Source organism: Salvia hispanica, chromosome 2, assembly GCF_023119035.1.
Source record: "Salvia hispanica cultivar TCC Black 2014 chromosome 2, UniMelb_Shisp_WGS_1.0, whole genome shotgun sequence".
NCBI classification, from domain to species: Eukaryota; Viridiplantae; Streptophyta; class Magnoliopsida; order Lamiales; family Lamiaceae; genus Salvia; species Salvia hispanica.
Genome location: NC_062966.1, coordinates 35,997,536 through 36,016,275, shown reverse-complemented (window position 1 = coordinate 36,016,275; position 18,740 = coordinate 35,997,536). Strand labels below are relative to the sequence as shown.

At 38.6% G+C, this 18,740-nt stretch overlaps 5 protein-coding genes across 6 annotated transcripts; 4 read left to right on the top strand and 1 right to left on the bottom strand.

The window, feature by feature from the left end:
- The first annotated feature begins 1,319 nt into the window (after positions 1-1,319).
- LOC125203433 (protein UNUSUAL FLORAL ORGANS) lies at positions 1,320-2,761 on the top strand. Its single transcript, XM_048101772.1, has one exon. It carries the CDS (start codon positions 1,407-1,409, stop codon positions 2,697-2,699), a length of 1,293 nt encoding a protein of 430 aa, XP_047957729.1. The 5' UTR covers positions 1,320-1,406; the 3' UTR covers positions 2,700-2,761.
- Positions 2,762-9,487: 6,726 nt separating this feature from the next.
- LOC125203700 (GTP-binding protein ERG-like) lies at positions 9,488-12,824 on the bottom strand. 2 transcript variants are annotated; one of them, XM_048102111.1, is made up of 8 exons: positions 12,119-12,821; positions 11,907-11,996; positions 11,179-11,324; positions 10,746-10,904; positions 10,606-10,672; positions 10,168-10,275; positions 9,942-10,081; positions 9,488-9,778 (listed from the first exon to the last, which is right to left on the bottom strand). In XM_048102111.1, the coding sequence occupies exons 1-8, from the start codon at positions 12,620-12,622 to the stop codon at positions 9,694-9,696; spliced, it is 1,299 nt and encodes a 432-aa protein (XP_047958068.1). In that variant the 5' UTR covers positions 12,623-12,821; the 3' UTR covers positions 9,488-9,693. The 2 variants fall into 2 exon arrangements, with proteins under 2 accessions (XP_047958068.1, XP_047958069.1); XM_048102112.1 differs by lacking the exons at positions 9,488-9,778; positions 9,942-10,081 and having other exon boundaries at positions 10,208-10,417; positions 12,119-12,824.
- Positions 12,825-12,993: 169 nt separating this feature from the next.
- On the top strand, positions 12,994-14,715 carry LOC125203765 (proteasome subunit alpha type-4-like). Its single transcript, XM_048102205.1, has 2 exons — positions 12,994-13,151; positions 13,804-14,715. Exon 2 carries the CDS (start codon positions 13,842-13,844, stop codon positions 14,589-14,591), a length of 750 nt encoding a protein of 249 aa, XP_047958162.1. The 5' UTR covers positions 12,994-13,151; positions 13,804-13,841; the 3' UTR covers positions 14,592-14,715.
- A 362-nt stretch (positions 14,716-15,077) lies between these two features.
- On the top strand, positions 15,078-15,709 carry LOC125207561 (40S ribosomal protein S28-2). The gene is made up of 2 exons (XM_048106952.1): positions 15,078-15,215; positions 15,388-15,709. The coding sequence occupies exon 2, from the start codon at positions 15,389-15,391 to the stop codon at positions 15,584-15,586; it is 198 nt and encodes a 65-aa protein (XP_047962909.1). The 5' UTR covers positions 15,078-15,215; position 15,388; the 3' UTR covers positions 15,587-15,709.
- A 1,071-nt stretch (positions 15,710-16,780) lies between these two features.
- On the top strand, positions 16,781-18,700 carry LOC125207445 (mitochondrial amidoxime reducing component 2-like). Its single transcript, XM_048106788.1, has 8 exons — positions 16,781-17,001; positions 17,083-17,232; positions 17,332-17,508; positions 17,689-17,777; positions 17,857-17,921; positions 17,996-18,098; positions 18,184-18,297; positions 18,389-18,700. Exons 1-8 carry the CDS (start codon positions 16,893-16,895, stop codon positions 18,515-18,517), a joined length of 936 nt encoding a protein of 311 aa, XP_047962745.1. The 5' UTR covers positions 16,781-16,892; the 3' UTR covers positions 18,518-18,700.
- Positions 18,701-18,740: the final 40 nt, after the last annotated feature.

Here is an 18,740-nt window from a genome sequence, read left to right as displayed (position 1 = left end):
TCCACATCATATTCAAATCTCCTCTTTTTTTTTCTCTATCTTTTTTTTTCAAACAATATAATCATTGTTGGACTAAGCCTCGTCGCGTCACTGCGGAATGGATCCAATGCGAGACGCGTCGAGGGTGGGTGGAAGGGACGGGCGTCACCTAATGGAGTGGAACTTGGCGGTTTATCGCTAAAATTTTTCTCTGTATTCGATATGTTTTTGTTCTCATTTTAATGTAACCGGGCTTGCTAGTCTAGCGGATTGCTCTCTCTTGAGTCTTAAGTGAAGACAAGGTGCTTCGTTGTGAGGCCATGAATAGTGAATGAAAATGACATTATAAAATGACATGTATTGTGAATGATCTTACTTTTCCTTTGGATGGTGTATAGTAAATTATTGTATATATGACTTCTTTACCAATTATTTATGAATGTATTATACTCCCTATTGTACATGTACTATATAATGGTATGTAACGACACACCATATGGAATAATCAATACAAAAATCTTATACAAACTTTTTAAGTTTGGAAATTTGCATGTCTCCAAATTTCACTAGTCTATATTCCTATGATGATTTTTTTAATGCAACCCATATTTTTGAATTTTTTTGCTACAGTATTTCTTTATGTTTTATTTTTATTCGTCGATGAATCAAAATTAAAGAGGTTGGAAAATGGTCCGATACGCTACAAGAAAATTATCGTTAGAGCTTTTCAATGGTACCTTCGAATCTCCTATCGGACTTCGATTAATCTAGTTATACTAGTAGTAAACAAACTTTCGACTCATCCATGTTAAATTTCAAAACTACCAAAATTTGTGTATTTTTAAAACAAGTTTTGAGTTGGTTAAAAATCGGAACTTGTTACAGAAGATTAACAGATTACTCCATATAAAATTGTAAAATACAAAAGTTTTCCTTTAGTAGTGTAGCATGATCAGTCCATGAAAAAAAACCTAGATTTCACAAATATTGATGAATACAAATTGCTGCTTAAATGTAGCTGCATGCTGCTCAACAACAGTATACAAAGCAAGCTCTAGCTCTTTGTTTTGTTCTGTTTTGTAATGAAGTGAATTTTCATTTATTTTCACTACATTAGAAAAAGATAGATAGCATTCATAACTTTCTGTGTGATCATGTCAGACCTCTGCTTCTCCTTCCTCGGCATTCACACTGAAATGATAGATGCATCTTTCTGTGCCTTTTCCCTTTAATTTTTCCTCCAAATTTCTCCCTATATATACATACATATCTATCCATCTATCTATGTAAGCATCTCCACTGTCATTTTCATTCTCTCAAATCCTTTCCCCAAACAAACCCTAAACCCTGCCCTTACACACCAATCTCCCTTTAATTTCTACCTCCATTTAGCCATAAATAAATAATCAAAAATTCAAAAAAAAAACATGGAGCCTTCCTCTTTCCCAAATCCAATCACCATTCCCTTTCCCTACCCTTTCCCCTCCATTCCCACTTCCCCAATCTGCACCAACTCCCGCCCATGGATGGACTCCAGAATCTGGAGCCGCCTCCCGCAGCGCCTCGTTGATCGCATCGTCGCCTCCCTCCCGCCACCGGCTTTTTTCAGAGCCCGCGCCGTCTGCAAGCGGTGGTACGGCCTCATCTTCTCCACCGCCTTCATCGAGCTTTATCTCCAGGTCTCCCCATCTAGGCACTGGTTCATCTTTTTCAAGCAGCAAGGAATCAAAAACTGCATCTACAAAAACGCCGCCTCCGCCGCCGCCGCCGCCAGCGGCGGCGGCGGCGGCGGCGAGGCGTTTCTGTTTGATCCGGAAAACCTAAAATGTTACAGATTGGGGATTCCTATGATTCCAGCGGGGGTTACGCCGGCGTCGGCCTCCGGCGGACTGGTCTGCTTCGTGTCGGAGGAATCCGGATCGAAGAGCATCGTCCTCTGCAATCCGGTGATGGGGAATTTGATCCAGCTGCCGTCGACGCTGCGGCCGCGGCTGTGCCCTAGCATCGGATTAACCATCACGAACTCCTCAATTGATCTAATTTTCGCCGGAGACGATCTGATCTCGCCCTACGCGGTTAAAAATCTGACGTCGGAGAGCTTCCACATCGACGGCGGCGGATTCTACTCGATCTGGGGGACGACGGCGGCGCTGCCGCGCCTCTGCAGCCTGGAATCGGGGAGAATGATCCACGTGGCGGGGCGATTCTACTGCATGAACTACAGCCCCTTCAGCGTGCTAGCGTACGACGTCGTTTCGAACCAGTGGAGCAAGATCCAGGCGCCGATGCGGCGGTTTCTCCGGTCGCCGAGCCTGGTGGAGAGCCGGGGAAAGGCGGTGCTGGTGGCGGCGGTGGAGAAGAGCAAGCTGAACGTGCCAAAAAGCCTGAGGCTGTGGGCGCTGCAGGAGTGCGGGGCGGCGTGGGTGGAGATCGAGCGGATGCCGCAGCAGCTGTATAATCAGTTTGCGGAGGTGGAGTGGGGGCGGGGTTTCGACGCGGTGGCGCACGGGGACTACGTGGTGGTGGTGATAAAGGGGTCGGAGAGGGCGCTGCTGTTTGATTTTGGGGGGAAGAGGTGGTCGTGGATTTGCCCGTGCCCGTACGGGGGCGGGGGAGGGGAGGAGGAGCTGCGGGGGTTCGCTTACGAGCCGAGGCTGGCCGTGCCGATCACCGGGCTGCTGGAGCAGCTGACGCTGCCGTTTAACTCGTTTGCTAGTTAAACTAGGGTTTGAGTATTATGTATGTGTGTTTGTGTTTGTGTTTGTGTTTCCAAGAAATGGATTGCCTAATCAATCTTGTTTAGTCGTGTTAGGTTATGTCCAATGTATTGTTGCGTAATTAGCTCTCTTTATCTCTCTCGTTTAATCGTAATAGGTTATGGTATGTATATTGTATCTCTCGTTTAGTTGTAATAGGTTTGGATATGTATGTATGGTTGCCTAATCATCTCTCTCGACAAAAAGAAAAGGCATAGTATCCTCTAAAATACAGATGAATTGTTGTCTAATTATGTAGAAATGGAGAAAAAGAAACGCAAGATTTTTCAATCACAAAATTTGACTAAATCTTAGGCTTGCAAAATTTGAAAACACAATATAAAACAACATCGCGCGCTAACACTTTTCCTAAATAAATCACCAAGTTGGATCAAATTAGAGTCTGATCCCACACTTTCCATAAAATAGAACTGTCAATCATATTAATTTCGGTATATATAAAAGGTGTGTTAAAATGAATCTTTAAAATTTTAAGTATTTTAGGATAAATAATGCTACTCCAAAATTAATTTCAACTAAGAAAGAAAAATAAAAATATGCAAATGGACACAGAAATAAAATACAAACGAAATTCTCCCCCAAATAAAGTAGTTTAGAATAAACAAAATATATAAATAAAAATTAAAATAGCTGCAGATCCAGAAAATTAATCCCTTGGAGTCGGATTTATCATAAAAAATTTATTATAAACATAAAATTTAAATAATTATTTAAAATTCATTAGTATATTTTAAGTCGGTCATATTCCTTTTCTGATAGTTAATTTCTTAGAATATCCGCATATAAAACTTCGACACAAAATTTTAGCACCAAATATCTTTAAAGTAGTTTTAAAAAATTAGTAAATAAAATATAAATATGATGAAATTGTAGTAGATGAGACAAAAATTATAAAAATTATAATGCTTATTTGCCCATAGTGATCCAACCTCTATACTTAATTGCCCACTAACATTTTAGGTGGCTCAACTTATTTGAATAAAATAACCCAAAAAATTTCAAACATTTAATCTAACTAAAGCAACTAATGATAAACGATCGTATACTTCATCCTTCCAAAATCATATTTTCTGAATTTTATGCGACCCCTCCTCTCCTCTCGTTTATTGGAAAAGGCCGAAGGTTTTGGGTGGAGTTGAAGCCGCCGCAGGGTCAAGGGCGGAGCTGTGCCAGGTCAAAGGTCGAAGCTGAAGTTATCCGACAGTGCTCGGTGTACCACCGGTGGGGTTAGTTGACTCACCCCACACAACTCCACCTGGGCCCACCGCTGATTTTAAGGATTTATTTTAGTATATGGAATGAGATAGATACATGGGTTTTTGGCTTTTTAAACCAAAATCTTTACCCGAATTCCGGTTTTTCCCATAAACTATGAGATTTGTTTTTAAAACCACGAACTTTCATTTCGTTAGGATTTTCCCAACCCGACCCGAATAGCACATTTCCGACCCGAATAACATAATTCAAAATGTTAAAGTTGTGTTTTGTTATTCAAAAGTTTTCATTTGTTATGTAATAATTGTGACTGTATGTATTATTGTGCCAAATAGGATCTAAATAATCAATTTAGTGACAAATAGGGTTAAAATTAACATGTAGACAACCCGGGTTTCGTCGTTGACCCGCCGAGGGAAAATTCTAACGAAATGGAAGTTCGTGGTTTTAAAAACAAATCTCATAGTTCATGGGAAAAACCGGAATTCGGGAAAAGGTTTTGGTTTAAAAAGCCAAAAACCCTAGATATATAAGGATTAACAAAATAAAAGACGTAAATATGGATGAATAATTAAAATGAAAATATGAGAAAATTGCACCCATTAGATTTTGGCGTGCATGAAATACGATGTAGGTGTACTACCTCAGTCCACAAAATAGACAAAGTTAAAAACAATACAAGTTTTAATGCATAATTGATAAGTAAGAGAGATGGATGGAAAATGCGGTGGAAGTGGGGTAAATGGATTGTAGGATCCACGTTTACAATGATGCGTAAGAGCATTCTCATCCGTACTCTTAGCTAAGAGCACGAAGGTGGACCCGGAACCACTTTTACTCATTGTCCTTAGCTAAGAGCACAACACCCACATTCGTGCTCTTAGCTAAGGACAAGCTCAAGAGCCTCACCATTCTATTATTCAATTTAAATACTTCAATTATTAAAAATATTTCTACATTATAAAAATACATTAAAAAATAAAATTTACATAATTAAAATCCTAGAAAATAAAAAAAATACATAATTAAAATAGATGAAATAATTTAGATGACAGAAGATGAGAATTGTGTAGTGTTATGAGAATTTTTTTGTGTTGACGTGAGGGTATTTATAGATAAAAATGTGAATTTTGGGGAAAAAAAATTTGAAAAAAAAATTAAAAATGTGTATAAAACGGTTATAATTTATTGGGAAGTGGGAAAATATTTTTTTTATTTAAAACCATTTTTTTAAAAATTTATTTGGCATTTTTAACAAAAAGTGAAAAAGAAAAATTGAATTTGCCAACGGCTATGCCGTTGGCCAATCAGGAGGTGCCACATCGTGCTGCTCAATGGCACGGACGTGCTCTAATTTAAGAGCAGCGTCGTGCCGCTGGTCCGGACGGACGACATGCATTGGCGGACGAGCGGTGTCCCCGCCGCTGGCACGAATGGACGGGGCACCGCTGCGGATGCTCTAAGGTTATTGGTTTAAATTTTTCATTTTTAGAATTAGTTTAATTTTGGTGGACGATCCAAAAGGGTAAAATCTGTCTATTTTTTTTTTGGATGGAAGTAGTATATATTAGCCCAATATAAGAGATGAAATATGGATTAATAAAATTTAAAATATGAAAAAGTGTTCCAAAATGGAATTGAATCAAGAATCATTGCTTTATTATAAATAACTTAATTACTAGTTTAATTAATTGTATATGGCATAATTAAGTATTTTAAGGTAAATAAAATATAAGATATTTGATTTTACTAGTAAGCAAAAATTAAAAACAGTACTCCCCCGAATATATATGTTAAGTGTTTGTTTCTGGACTTCGTGCAAATCTTAAGTATCGTGCGAATTTCAAATATTGTGCGAATTTCAAGTACCATGAGAATTACAAGTTATTCTTACACAGAATGTTTTATGTAGCGTGCGAATTTCAAGTATCATGCGAATTTCAAGGCTATCAAGAACTTAGGGGATATGTGTTTAGCTTTGGTGTTAAACTACATTTCGAAGAATGAGATTCGGCCCGACAAGGTTGTCATTTTCCATGACGGGGGCAGTGAGATGGATCTACAGAAGGAGTTGTCTGATCTGTCTACTGCCTTTCCCAAAATAGCCAATTACAAGCCACAAACAACTCTAGTTGTGGCTCAGCATCTGCCCAAAACGCAGCTCCAGGATGGCAACTGAGATAGTGGTGGACACCGAATTTTTTCATTCAGGCAGGGCTGGGTTCTATCTGTGCAGCCAACCTGAGGAGATGGAGGGGAGCAACTACACGCACTACTCGGTATTTTCGGATGACAACAAATTCACATCCGATGAGCTTAAGCGGCTCATTTACGATATGTGCTTCACATTTCAGAGTCGGACCAAGCCTGCACCCCTCATTCCACCCGCCTACTATGCTCGTCTCGCTGCTCGTAGGATACAGCTGTACCAAGAGGTTGCAGTGGAGAAGGGCCTACCACTCAGGCACTCACTATACAACACTCTGATCTGATGGACTGCATGTTCTTCTTGTAGATCGTGGGATCTCATGGCCGTTGCTTTTGTGTTTTAAATAGTAGTCCTAGTACTTAGTTTGGTGTCTATATTGATTGTTGTTGTGATGCGATTTTTTCTATTTCCTTTTAAGTTTGTTCTTGGATGAATGTTGAACTATTAGTCAAATGACCTCTCAAATCAAAGTCCATATGCTCCATCATCAAGGAAAGGGCTCCGTAGGATACCACAGCCACTTCCTTGAATCCAACGATGGAGGGATGTTTGCCACCGAGAGATTGAAGGATGTCGATCTCAGCATTTGTAGCACGAAGTACGCAACATAAAAGAATACTAAGCTCATATCTCGTTTTAGAATCTATATACATATCAAAACTAGGTTTTAACTTACATAAACAAATACGATTGAAGATGAACGACTAGAAATAGTGTGTTGATTTCAAGTTACTACACACAAAATCTAGGAATCACAAATTTCAAGACTACAGAACAGAGAAGATTCTGGACTTCGTGCAAATTTCAAGTACCTTGCGAATTTCAAGCATCGTGCGAATTTCAAGTACTGTACAAATTTCAAGCACCGTGCGAATTACAAGTCATTCTGCAACATAATGTTTTCGGTAAAAGTGGACTCTCAGGAAGGCGAATGGAGCATTGTTGAGAAATCAGTGGTGGATGCCAAGTCTGTCGACTGTTGGGCATTCGTGGATTTCGCGGAAGGCGAGCCTTCCAACGAGCTGCATCCAAAGGCATTTATGAAGAATTTGATGCGCCAGAGCTTAAAGTTAGGCATTAAGATGAGTGTGCCATAAACGCACTGGGATGCAAATTTTGTCTTCTTAGGACAGGGTCAAGGAGGTTATCACACCTATTGTGCAGTCTGTGGTCATCCCAGGAAAGAAGTTGCAGTTGATCCTCTGTGTGGTGAGTAGAACGGATGCCGAGTACAAGTATATTAATTGGGTTTTGGGGGAATGTGTTATACTTTGGTGAGAAGATTGTGATTTTTCGTAGTGGGGGCAGTCAGACGGAGCTAGAGAAGGAGATGCTCAATCTGTCTAATGCCTTCTCCAGTTACAGGCCACAAACAACTCTCGTTGTGGCTAATAAGCTGCACAAATTGCACGCCAACGATGTGCAACTGGGAGCGGTGTTGGACACCGGATTTTCTCATCCAGGCAGGGCTAAGTTCTATGCTCGTCTCGCCACTAGCAGGGGACAGCTGTACCAAGAGGTTGCAGCGGAGAATGACCTACGACCCAAAACTATGCCGCACTTTGATCTGATGGACGGCATGTTCTTCTTGTAGATCGTGGGATCTCATGGCCGTTCCTTCTATGTTTTAAGTAGTACCAATATTTAGTTTGGTGTCTGTGTTGACTGATGATGTGTCGAGACTTTTTCATTTAATTATCTTATTTGTAAGATTTTTATCGAACTTTGGAACGCATGTCGTTTTCTAGTTACTTTTGAATCAAGGGAATTTGTTGCAATTAACTTGCCTAGGTAATGTTATTTTGCAAACTACTAGTACAAATTAAATGGGACAACGTACGAATTAAAATGAATTCGTGTTTATTCGTTTAAGTAGATGAAGTGCGTGACATAAAAGAATACTAAGCTCATATCTCATTTTAGAATCTATATACATATGAAAACTAGGTTTTAACTTACATAAACAAATACAATTAAAGATGAACGACTAGAACTAGTGTGTTGATTTCAAGTTACTACATAGGAGTGAGAATACGGATATCGGGTATTGGATTTACCCGTACCCGACCCGATATCCGCCGGATTTTGGATACCCAATATCTAATTTTATGGGATTGGGTTTGGGTATTAAAATATAAGATAAATCGGGTATTGGATAACCCGAATGGATATTGGGTATTACCCGAATATCCAATTTATTATTTTAAGCATATTTTAAATTAGGTTTAAGTCATTTTGCATTAAATAATCTTATACTTTAAAATAAAAGTGATCCATTTTTTTTTGTTTTTATACTACAAAATAAATGAAACATTAAAGACATTAGTCAATTCAGATATTTCTATATTTTCATTAATATATAAAATTCAATTTTTTTATTAGTTATTAACATATGTAAAGAGTCGGGTATTTGGGTACCCGATACGTCGGGTATGGATACCCGGGGCGGGTATTGGAGTACCCGAAAATATATCGGGGGGGGGGGGGAGGGGGGTTTGGATAGACATTTTGGTGATTTTTGGGTTTGGATACCCGGTTTTTTCGGGTCGAGTATCCAAGGATACCCATATTCCCACCCCTATTACTACACGCACAATCTAGGAATCACAAAAGGAAAATAGAAGCTGTCCAAATATACAAATGTTAAGCCTCTCTTCTCAAGCTCAAGAGCCTTTTTCGGCCCAATGATTTGAAGAACAGCCCATCGGGCCGAGGGCAGCGAGCCCATGTCTCAAACAGCAGTGTGGCAGCCCAAGTCTCCATACTCACCTGCAAAATACAAATAAGTTTTAATGACTATGGAACAAGAGAAATTAAAAGAACTTCCTATTATAGGAGAAATGGATCAACAAAACTTTATTAAAGTGGAAATTAGAGGCTGACCAAGATTGGTGTTGTGTTGACTGTTTATGTGACGCGACTTTTTATATTCCACAATACTCAAATGTCCTTTCAATTTCACCAAAAGAAACGAGAAGGGGTAGAGAAGAGATAGAGCAGAGGATTAAGAATTTCAAGAATAGAAGTTGGGAATACTTCCTTCATACATTAGATCATTTAGCATATGAATCACCCAAGAATTCAGTACTACACGGTTGGAATACTTTAGATTAACATATCAATGGCCAAAGTTTCAATCTTTATGTCATGTACCCCGTGAAACCAAATCAAATTCCAAATTATTTAAAAGCAAACTCTGTTTTCGAATAGAAGTTGGGAAAGAGGTAATTCACACCATATGGGCATGGCGTCCAAGGATATAGTTGTTGTGACAGAATAGAGCAATTGTGTAATCGAGACAAATAGATACGTAAAGAGACACAAAATTTACGTGGTTCACCAACGTTGCGTTGGCTACGTCCACGGGCAGAAACAGAGAGAACAGATGTAATTCAGATTGTTTTCAGATTACAGAGTTGTGTGTCATACTTCTATATAAATAGGCACACAGACGACGGGCTAGACATACTAACAATAGTATTGCAGAAAATCATTGCATCTGCTGCTGTCAAGTCATTTAACTCTAACCATGAGGATGAGATGGACGTTCCTCTTGAATATGGCTCGGAGCTCTTCGTTGGCTTCAATGCCTATCCTCCTGCGCAAAAATATGGAAGAGGAGCGGCGTTATAAATAAGAAAAGGGCAAACATAAACAAAACAGCTCTAAACATGCTCGCTTTCAAATACAAGAAGAGTCAGCAAATGGATTAACATTTTAGATTACGTATAAGATAGAGTGAGAAGCATCAGCATACGAACCCTATTTTGGAACCCTTCTTCCCAACTAAAATTTTGCGTTGGCTGATCTTAGGAGTGATAAAATGTTGCTCAATTCGGACAGAACCATCTCTCAACTCCTTCCAGCTCATCAAGCGATGTTCAATGCCATACGGGACTTCCTGTAACGAGCAAGACTGATCGATCAGCCAAATACATTCCCTAATTCTTCACAGATATGATTGAACAGCTAGCTGAGCGGATTTACCTGATGCACATGATCTAACAATTTCTCTCTCACAATTTCCAGTGATATGTTCTTCATTAACTCTTCACTCATGGTAAATGGATCTTCATCCCATGGTCTTTTTACTGCCTGAGGTTTAAAACTTATAACGCCTCTATTTACTACACAAATGAGACAGTCACAAGACCACAGTTCCGAGTTTGAAAAATTCTCCATGTATAAGTTGTTGTAAACAAATAGAAATTGGTGTCCTCTGGAAACAATATTCTAACTGTATCCAAAGAAATGAAATTAACTGGAAGGCACCTGCTATTAACAATTATTAGAAGTAAAATTTTGGAAATGCCTCAAAAGAACTAAGCTAGTAGCCTGTATCACCATATCTAGAGATAGCACACACATAAATCAAAATATAATCCCAAATGACGACCTATTGAAGTAATAGAAGGGTGACAACACCTGATCCATTAAGTACTTTGTAAGATCTTTCACCCCAGCGCCCTTCACTCCTGATGTCAGGAAATGCCTATAGAATAGTTAAAGCTCGTATGAGGACCCACTGCAGAATAGTCGAAAGACATAGGAAAAGTATAGCATACCTCTCATATCCTGATAGGTCATTAAACTCCTCTACAACCTTGAGCAAATCTTTCTTCTTTTCAACCAAGTCAACCTTGTTCATACATAAAATGCGCTTCTGATTTGGGATACTAATTGAACCCATTCTTTCAATCAACCTCACTACTCGTGAATCAGGTCTGGATCAACGACAAAAAGAGAGAATCATTAAATGCAACATTGCAACTTCTATCCAGATGTGTAAATTTACTAAAAAAATATGACTGAAAAACTGAGATTCAAAGTGCAGCTACACAGAACAATATATGCAGAAAGTATTATGTGCTCACATTAAATCTAACCTCTAGCTTAAAGATTACAATTAATTGGATTTTACAGAAGTATCTAACATTTGGACGATATATTGATGATACACAATGGAGTAAAAGTTGGCTAGGGAAAAGGAAACCAGACCTGGTAATATGTCTGTGAACATCAAAAACAACTATCAGCACGTTGTATAAACTAACGGAACCCCAGGCACTTTCATTACGAACTTTGATATCATTGTAAGGAAATCCACTTTTCTTTAACATAAGTCCTGGTGTATCAAAGAAACACTGCATGGGCATCAGACTTAGTCAAAAATATTTGATAGAATGAATAGAAGCATAACACTATAGAAACTTTATACGTTCTTCTTGTTTTATTTTATTTAAAAAGAAAGACAAAGGACATTGGACATCATAGACAAAACAGCTCCTGCCGTAACCACAAAACTTGTTCCTAATCAGAGCCAGGGTAACGAAGCTCCCAAAAAAAGAACACTAATGTCAACACCGCTTCTCAATCCAGCAGCAAATGCATTGCACTATGATCACTGACTCGGTTAAAAACTTTCTTTTCTACAGCTTTCCTAACCAGTGAAGAAAGGAAACGCAGCTTGCAACATGTGAAATTCATATCCCTTCAATTTGCTTCTAAATTCAAATCTATTGAAAGCAAAAGAGAGCAGTAGTGCAGTACACATCACACAACAAATATTGCAGCTTATGTTGTGAAAAGTTTTTCACATTCCAGGTGAAAAACCTTAATCAAAGCTAACCTACATCAGTCATCACTGAGAAATTGATTTTCGAAATATATAAGAGTACTAAAATAAAACATCAAAGAAATCAGAAATCAGAAATCAGAAATCTTACAATTTGCGTATCCCCTTTTGTCATGACTCCCAAAACTTCGTGAGTGGTGGTATGCACCTTCCTTGAAACGGCTGAAACTTTAGTTCCCACCTTAAACCCAAAAGAGGAGGAAACAAGCAAAATGGGACAGCATCAAATCAAATTCAATCAACTTATTTTAAACAGGAAAATAAATAATGGAAGGGTAAAAAAACTTGAAAAGGTGCACAAACCATGTAATTAGTGAGAGCAGATTTCCCAGCATTCGGAGCTCCAATGATACCAACAGCTAAAGATTTCTGCTCCTCCTCCGTCACCTCTCTCTCCTCCTCATCTTCGCTCTCCCCTGAATCCAACGCCGCCTCCAGCAGCTCATTAGCCAGCCTCCCAGCCTTCCTCTTCTTCTCCTCTTCCCTCTGCAATATCCTCAAATGCGAAACATTTTCCCCAAACACTTGGCTCCTCACTCTGTCTCTGTACTTCTCGTCCCACGTTGACTCCTGATTGCTGCTTTCGGCGCTTGGATTGAGATTCAAATCATCAAATTGAGAGCTATCGAAGACGGCATCCTGCGCGGATAATTCGTCGGGGTTCGCTGAAAAGTCGTCGCGCTGCGTCTGTGCAGAGTAGAAACGGCGAAGAAAGGAGGAATCTGTGATGGATTTTTTCGTGTTGGGAGATTGAGCCGCGGCGATTGGACTGAAATTGAATCGCCTCAGCGACCTTACTGCTTTCATTTCAAGCTCTGATTAATGGAGATTGAGGAATATCTATAACTAGAACCTCCTTATTCATATGCATGTATCTGCATCTATTGATGATTACAAGCTGCAGCAAGGAGGAAGAAAGATCGACTGGTTTTGGCAGAATTTGTGGAGCTGCAGAGAGAGTGTGGCCGTGTGGGTTTTGCGAGGGTTTTGCGAAGAAGAAAATGGCCGGCCTCCTTATTTCTTTAATCAATCATTAATTATTTCAATTATAAATATAATTACTATATTAAATTATGATAAATTAAAACGAAATAAATATTTGGGTAATATACTGAAATAACAGGAACATAAGGGGTCAAATCTGAAATAACTAAAAATGTTGATTTTGTTTGATTTATGAAACGGAAAGCTTGGGAAGAAAGGCAAGCTCGCATCAAATTATATACTGCTGCTGCTCTGGTGAAGTCTCTAATCCGATTGTAATCCACATTTTGTTGCGGATAAACATTTTAATTAGCATCTTGTTCTTCTTCTCAGATCCAGATCTTTATATCAGGTTCTTCCATTTTTTACTCTCTCTGGTTGACTGATTTTATTTTAGTTTTTAGGTTTTTTATGCTTTATCACTGAATTCCTGGAAGTTCTGTTGATCCTTTATAACTGCTCCTATTTTTTTTTCGTTCATGTTCGAGAAAATCTGCGATAATCGAATTTTGTTAGTGTTTGGTTTCTGCCTGGTAAATTTCCTGAAATTAGGGCAAAAAAGGAAGTTATGAATGTTTAAGTGTGAATGTGAATTTACATTATGAAGATTGAGCTATGATTCCGCTATACTGTTCCTTTCAGCCATGAATTTTGAATTTTTCATAGTAAGTATTTAGAGAAGCTGTGAAATTGAAGCTGGATTTTCTGAAATGTAAGTAATGGTAGTAACATCAGGCATCGCTTACTAGCATTAAAGCTGGATTTTTTGTTGAGCAATGATCTTTTCATTGGAAGTATTTTTGTAGTGGTAAACACAATTTTTGCCTTAACTTAAAATGCTACTCCATGTTAATCTAAAAGTTGGTGGATTGCATTTGTCTCTGGGTTTAAAATCTGTTTTTAAGTATATTTTTTTGGTTCAGTTGGAGCATCTTTGTGTGGATTGACCCTTGTCTCATACATTTTCAAATCCCTGGTAATTTGCTAATCTAACTGTGGATCAGATATTCAATTGTTGGAGCATCTTTGTGTGGATTGAAACATGTCTCGGAGGTATGATAGCCGTACAACAATCTTCTCCCCGGAAGGTCGCCTCTACCAGGTTGAGTACGCAATGGAGGCGATTGGCAATGCAGGGAGTGCCATCGGTATATTATCCAAAGACGGGGTTATATTGGTTGGTGAAAAGAAAGTGACTTCCAAGCTTCTTCAAACCTCTGCATCCACTGAGAAAATGTACAAGATTGATGACCATGTCGCTTGTGCTGTTGCTGGAATCATGTCTGATGCCAACATCCTCATCAACACAGCTCGAGTCCAAGCTCAGCGGTATGCCTTTGCCTACCAAGAGCCGATGCCAGTTGAACAGCTGGTCCAGTCCTTGTGCGACACCAAGCAAGGCTACACTCAGTTTGGTGGGCTCCGTCCATTTGGTGTTTCTTTCCTTTTCGCAGGGTGGGATAAGAACTATGGCTTTCAGCTCTACATGAGTGATCCGAGTGGAAATTATAGCGGCTGGAAGGCCGCAGCTATTGGAGCGAATAACCAGGCTGCTCAGTCGATGCTCAAGCAAGACTACAAGGAAGAAATAACGAGGGAGGAGGCCATTCAGCTCGCTATCAAGGTGCTTAGTAAGACGATGGACAGCACAAGTCTCACTTCAGAGAAGCTTGAATTGGCTGAGGTGTTCCTCTCTAATGGAACAGTCAAGTACAAGGTTTGCTCGCCCGAGGCCCTAAATCAGCTGTTGCTCAAGTCGGGAGTTACTCAACCTGCTGCAGATGCCTCATAAAGCTTGTATCTTGTTCGACCGTAGTGTCTGAACCTGTTTTCTGCTTGTTTCTGAATCTGCCATTGATGAAATGTTCTGTGTTGAATTCTATCTAAAATGCAGCTAATGCTTTGAACTTCTTTTACCTCTTACCCTATGTTCTGTATATAAGTTGATTTTGAGTATGTGAGTTGCAATAGTTTTTGGTTGCGTTAGATGATAAATTACTTCACAAATCACAAGTGTATACTCACACAGCGTCCACAAAATAAGTCTTATTTTTTCACTATGGATCGATCATACACAACAATAAATCAAGATTGTATATGAAATATAGAATAATTCAAATCATCACGATCATATATGATATAGAATAATTCAAAGAAATCTTTAAATATCGATTGTGGGAAGAAAAAATTTATTACTAGTAGTATCATGTAGGTAGAGCGTATAAATCATGATTGAATGAAATAAATAAAGCCCATCAAATTCTTTCGAGGGGTAGAAGTGTAATTTCAAACATTACAAAATCAGCTATAAAAAAGAAACCTTGTTAGGGTTTTACCGTTTTTCGTCTTCTTCTTCAAGCGGCTGTTCCTGATTTCCTTTCGCTCTTCTCCAAGAATCAGCCCTTTATTCACGCAGGTTCGTCGATTTTGTTCGCGTTTTGTTTTATTCTACGCCGTTTCGTATGTTTGCTTATCTTATTCTTCAATTTTCGTGTAGTGTAGATATGGAATTGGATTTCATAGTTAAATCTTTTGTTTTAAGCATAAAATCGAATCGGCTAAATATGTGGATGTTCATCCTTATGCAGAATGGAATCGCAAATCAAGCATGCTGTGGTTATCAAGGTGATCGGCAGGACGGGATCTCGTGGGCAGGTGACTCAGGTGAGGGTGAAATTCATCGACGATCAGAACCGTTTCATCATGAGAAACGTCAAGGGACCGGTCAGGGAGGGCGACATCCTCACCTTGTTGGAATCTGAGAGAGAGGCTAGGAGACTCCGTTGATTTCTCTCCCTCTTTAATTCCTATCAATTTCAATTTTATGTTGCCTTTTCATATGTAAAACTAGAGCTCAAATGCAGAACTAATTACTGTTTTTGTTTTTTTCAATCCACATTATTTTTATTATTGCCCCTGCAATGGTGTGTTTTAATAATTTTGTGTGCTTGTAGAGGTTTTTTGTTGAACAGATCTGCAAAAGAAATTGTGAATTTGGCATGAGTTTTATACTACATACCTTGATTTTTAGGTTAAAACTTAATACATTCAATTTAGAAGTGGTGATGTGCTAAGCATTAGGTGTTTTGGATAATTTTGCTCAAGTTTTTTTTTTCTCTCTTTATACAGTTGATAGATGAAATTAAAACATTGATTTTCAAACTTAAATTATCTGATATTTCCTCTAAATCTTTAAGAATTGTCAAAACAATAATCTATTTTACGAGTACGAATTTCTTAACTCGGGCCCAAGTCACCATTTTCACTCAAAATGAAGCCCAAATATATCAATGAGTTTCGTACGGGGTTAGTTCCTAGACCTAAGATTCAGGCATATTTCATTTCCAACACGCTTATCTTATAGAGAGACTAGGGATAAACAACTTCATGGAGCGAGAACCCATATTTAAAAAAAATACTAGCACATTATGTAAAGTTGACGGTTTTCTATATATTACTCCTATATCACTAAAAATAATTATTTTATCCTACAATAATAAGAGTTACATTTAGTGTTGAAATAAGTTTCAAAAAAATGTAAAGTATGATGAGTTGGAAAATTAGTGGAATATGGTGAAATGTGAAATGTTATCCTTGTAGGATGAACTGAATGACAAAATATAACTTTTATCATGAAACAGTATTTTTTGTCATTTTTATTTATCATGAAATAGTTATCATAGATCGCTCTACCCTCTACTTGTTAAAAATACTTTAATTATTTAGTTTTTTTCATTTACTTTATCAATATTTATAATTTCTTATCGTTTTCAAATCTTTTCACCTGAAAAGAGTCAACAAAATTATTAAGAAAAATAGAAATAGACAACGGAAAGCATATTAACAACTATTGCATGGCTAGGACAAGTAAACCCACTAATTAAATCCTGCCGCGTGTAGAGTACATATGTTAACGAAGATCAATTCAATTTCCATTTGGTTTCCTTTTTTTGTCTGATAAAGACTACTCCATGTTGAAATAAACACAAGGTGGCAAACCACAAGCTGCTTTCTATGTCTATTATATCCAACGCGACTATGTTCTACACTAACGCTTCTTTAAAGGCAAATCCCAAGGTTAAATAAGAAGAAGATGGCGGAAGCTGGAAACGCACAAGCGCCTCTGGTGAAGAGCATATTCGTCTACCCCATCAAATCATGCCAAGGGATTTCCGTTCCACAATCTACTCTCACTCCAAATGGTATGCAATCGGATTAATTAATTACTCATCTAACTAAATTTGAAATTAGGTATTTAAGCTTTCGCACCTAATTTCACACAGGGTTGCGGTGGGATCGGCTGTGGATGGTTGTGAATGCGAGAGGCAGGATGTACACGCAGAGAGTGGAGCCCAAGCTTGCGCTGATACGAGTTGAATTGCCGATTGAAGCCTTTACGCAGGGCTGGGAACCAGATAGGGCTTCCTTTTTGGGTGAATTTCTGCGTTTGGTGTGTGTGTGTGTGTGTGTGTGTGTTTTTGTTGCTGGTGAATTTTGAAGGTTTTTGATTGACGATTGATTTCAATGTGTAGTGATAAAAGCTGAGGGCATGAGCACTTTGAAGATTCCGATGGTTCAGCCCTCTGCAGTGGCTGATGGTGTATCGGTGTGGGCGTGGTCTGGCTCTGCCCTTGATGAAGGAGAGGAGGCTGCCAAATGGTTCTCGGAGTATCTTGGGAAAACCAGTCGATTAGTTCGTTTTGATGAAGGTATCGTTGAGGCACGGTGGATAGAATAAATCGAATTACACGAGATAATTAGAACAAAATTAGACACCAAAATTTATGTGGTTTACCCAAACATGCCTTTGTGTATCATTACATTTTGAGTTTGTGTGAATTGAGCTGTGAAAGAGATTGAGATAATGGATGGTTGTTGTGGAAATGCAGCATCACAAAGCAGGCCTACACTTTCTGATTATGTCAGTGGTCATAACATCAAATTTAACGATTGGTATCCGTTCCACATGATATCCCAAGTAGGTAGCAAGAAATGCTATGGTTAGTATGTTATGGAAATTTGAGGTTTGTTTATGATGATCCGGGGTACATTGGCAGGGGTCGTTGGATGCACTGAATGCTCGTCTAGCAGAGCCTGTTTCGATCAACAGATTCAGACCCAAGTATAGTAATTGACTTGCTTCGTTGTTGTTACAGTGTTTTCTTTCTTACCAATAGCATTCTTGTTGTTCATCAGCTTCCTTGTAGATGGATGCGAACCTTTTTCTGAGGATTTGTGGAATGAGGTCAAGATCGATGAGTTTGTCTTCATGGGGGGAGAGCTTTGCTACCGTTGTAAGGTAAAATTGTGAATGCTATACAGTCAAAGATTCATGAGTCATCATTATTCATATATTGCCTTCCATGGTGTTACGTTGTCCTCAGATTCCAACGGTTAATCAAGAAACTGCAGTGATGGGATCTGAACCGAACGAGACTCTGATGAAGTTCCGGTCTGACAGAGTACTGGTTCCTAATAAAAAGAAGCATCAAGGAAGGGTTCGTGAAATGGGATATAGATTCATTTACATACTCCTATATATTACTATCAAACTGTTTGGAAATGTGATAGATGTCTTCATTTTTGCAGATTTACATGGGAAATATGATGGTGTGCAAGAACTACACTCCGGAAACCGGCAAGAGCAAGGCTATCAAAGTGGGTGATCCTGTGCATGTTTTGAAGATGGTTTCTTCTTATGAGGAGTGTGTCATTTAGCATCTTCCATCCAAATCTTTGAACATCATGTGATCCAAATGTTGTAACACTAGCTTTCAACATTTCTGCTTCAGTTTCAACTTGTTTTGGTATTGTATGGAGATTTCTAGTAATCTTTAATAAAAATCAATAAATATATGTAAATCAGTTCGGTTTCAACAACTGATTTTGGTGTTGTACTGAGATTTTGAGTAATCTTTACTACTAGAATATGAATAACTAT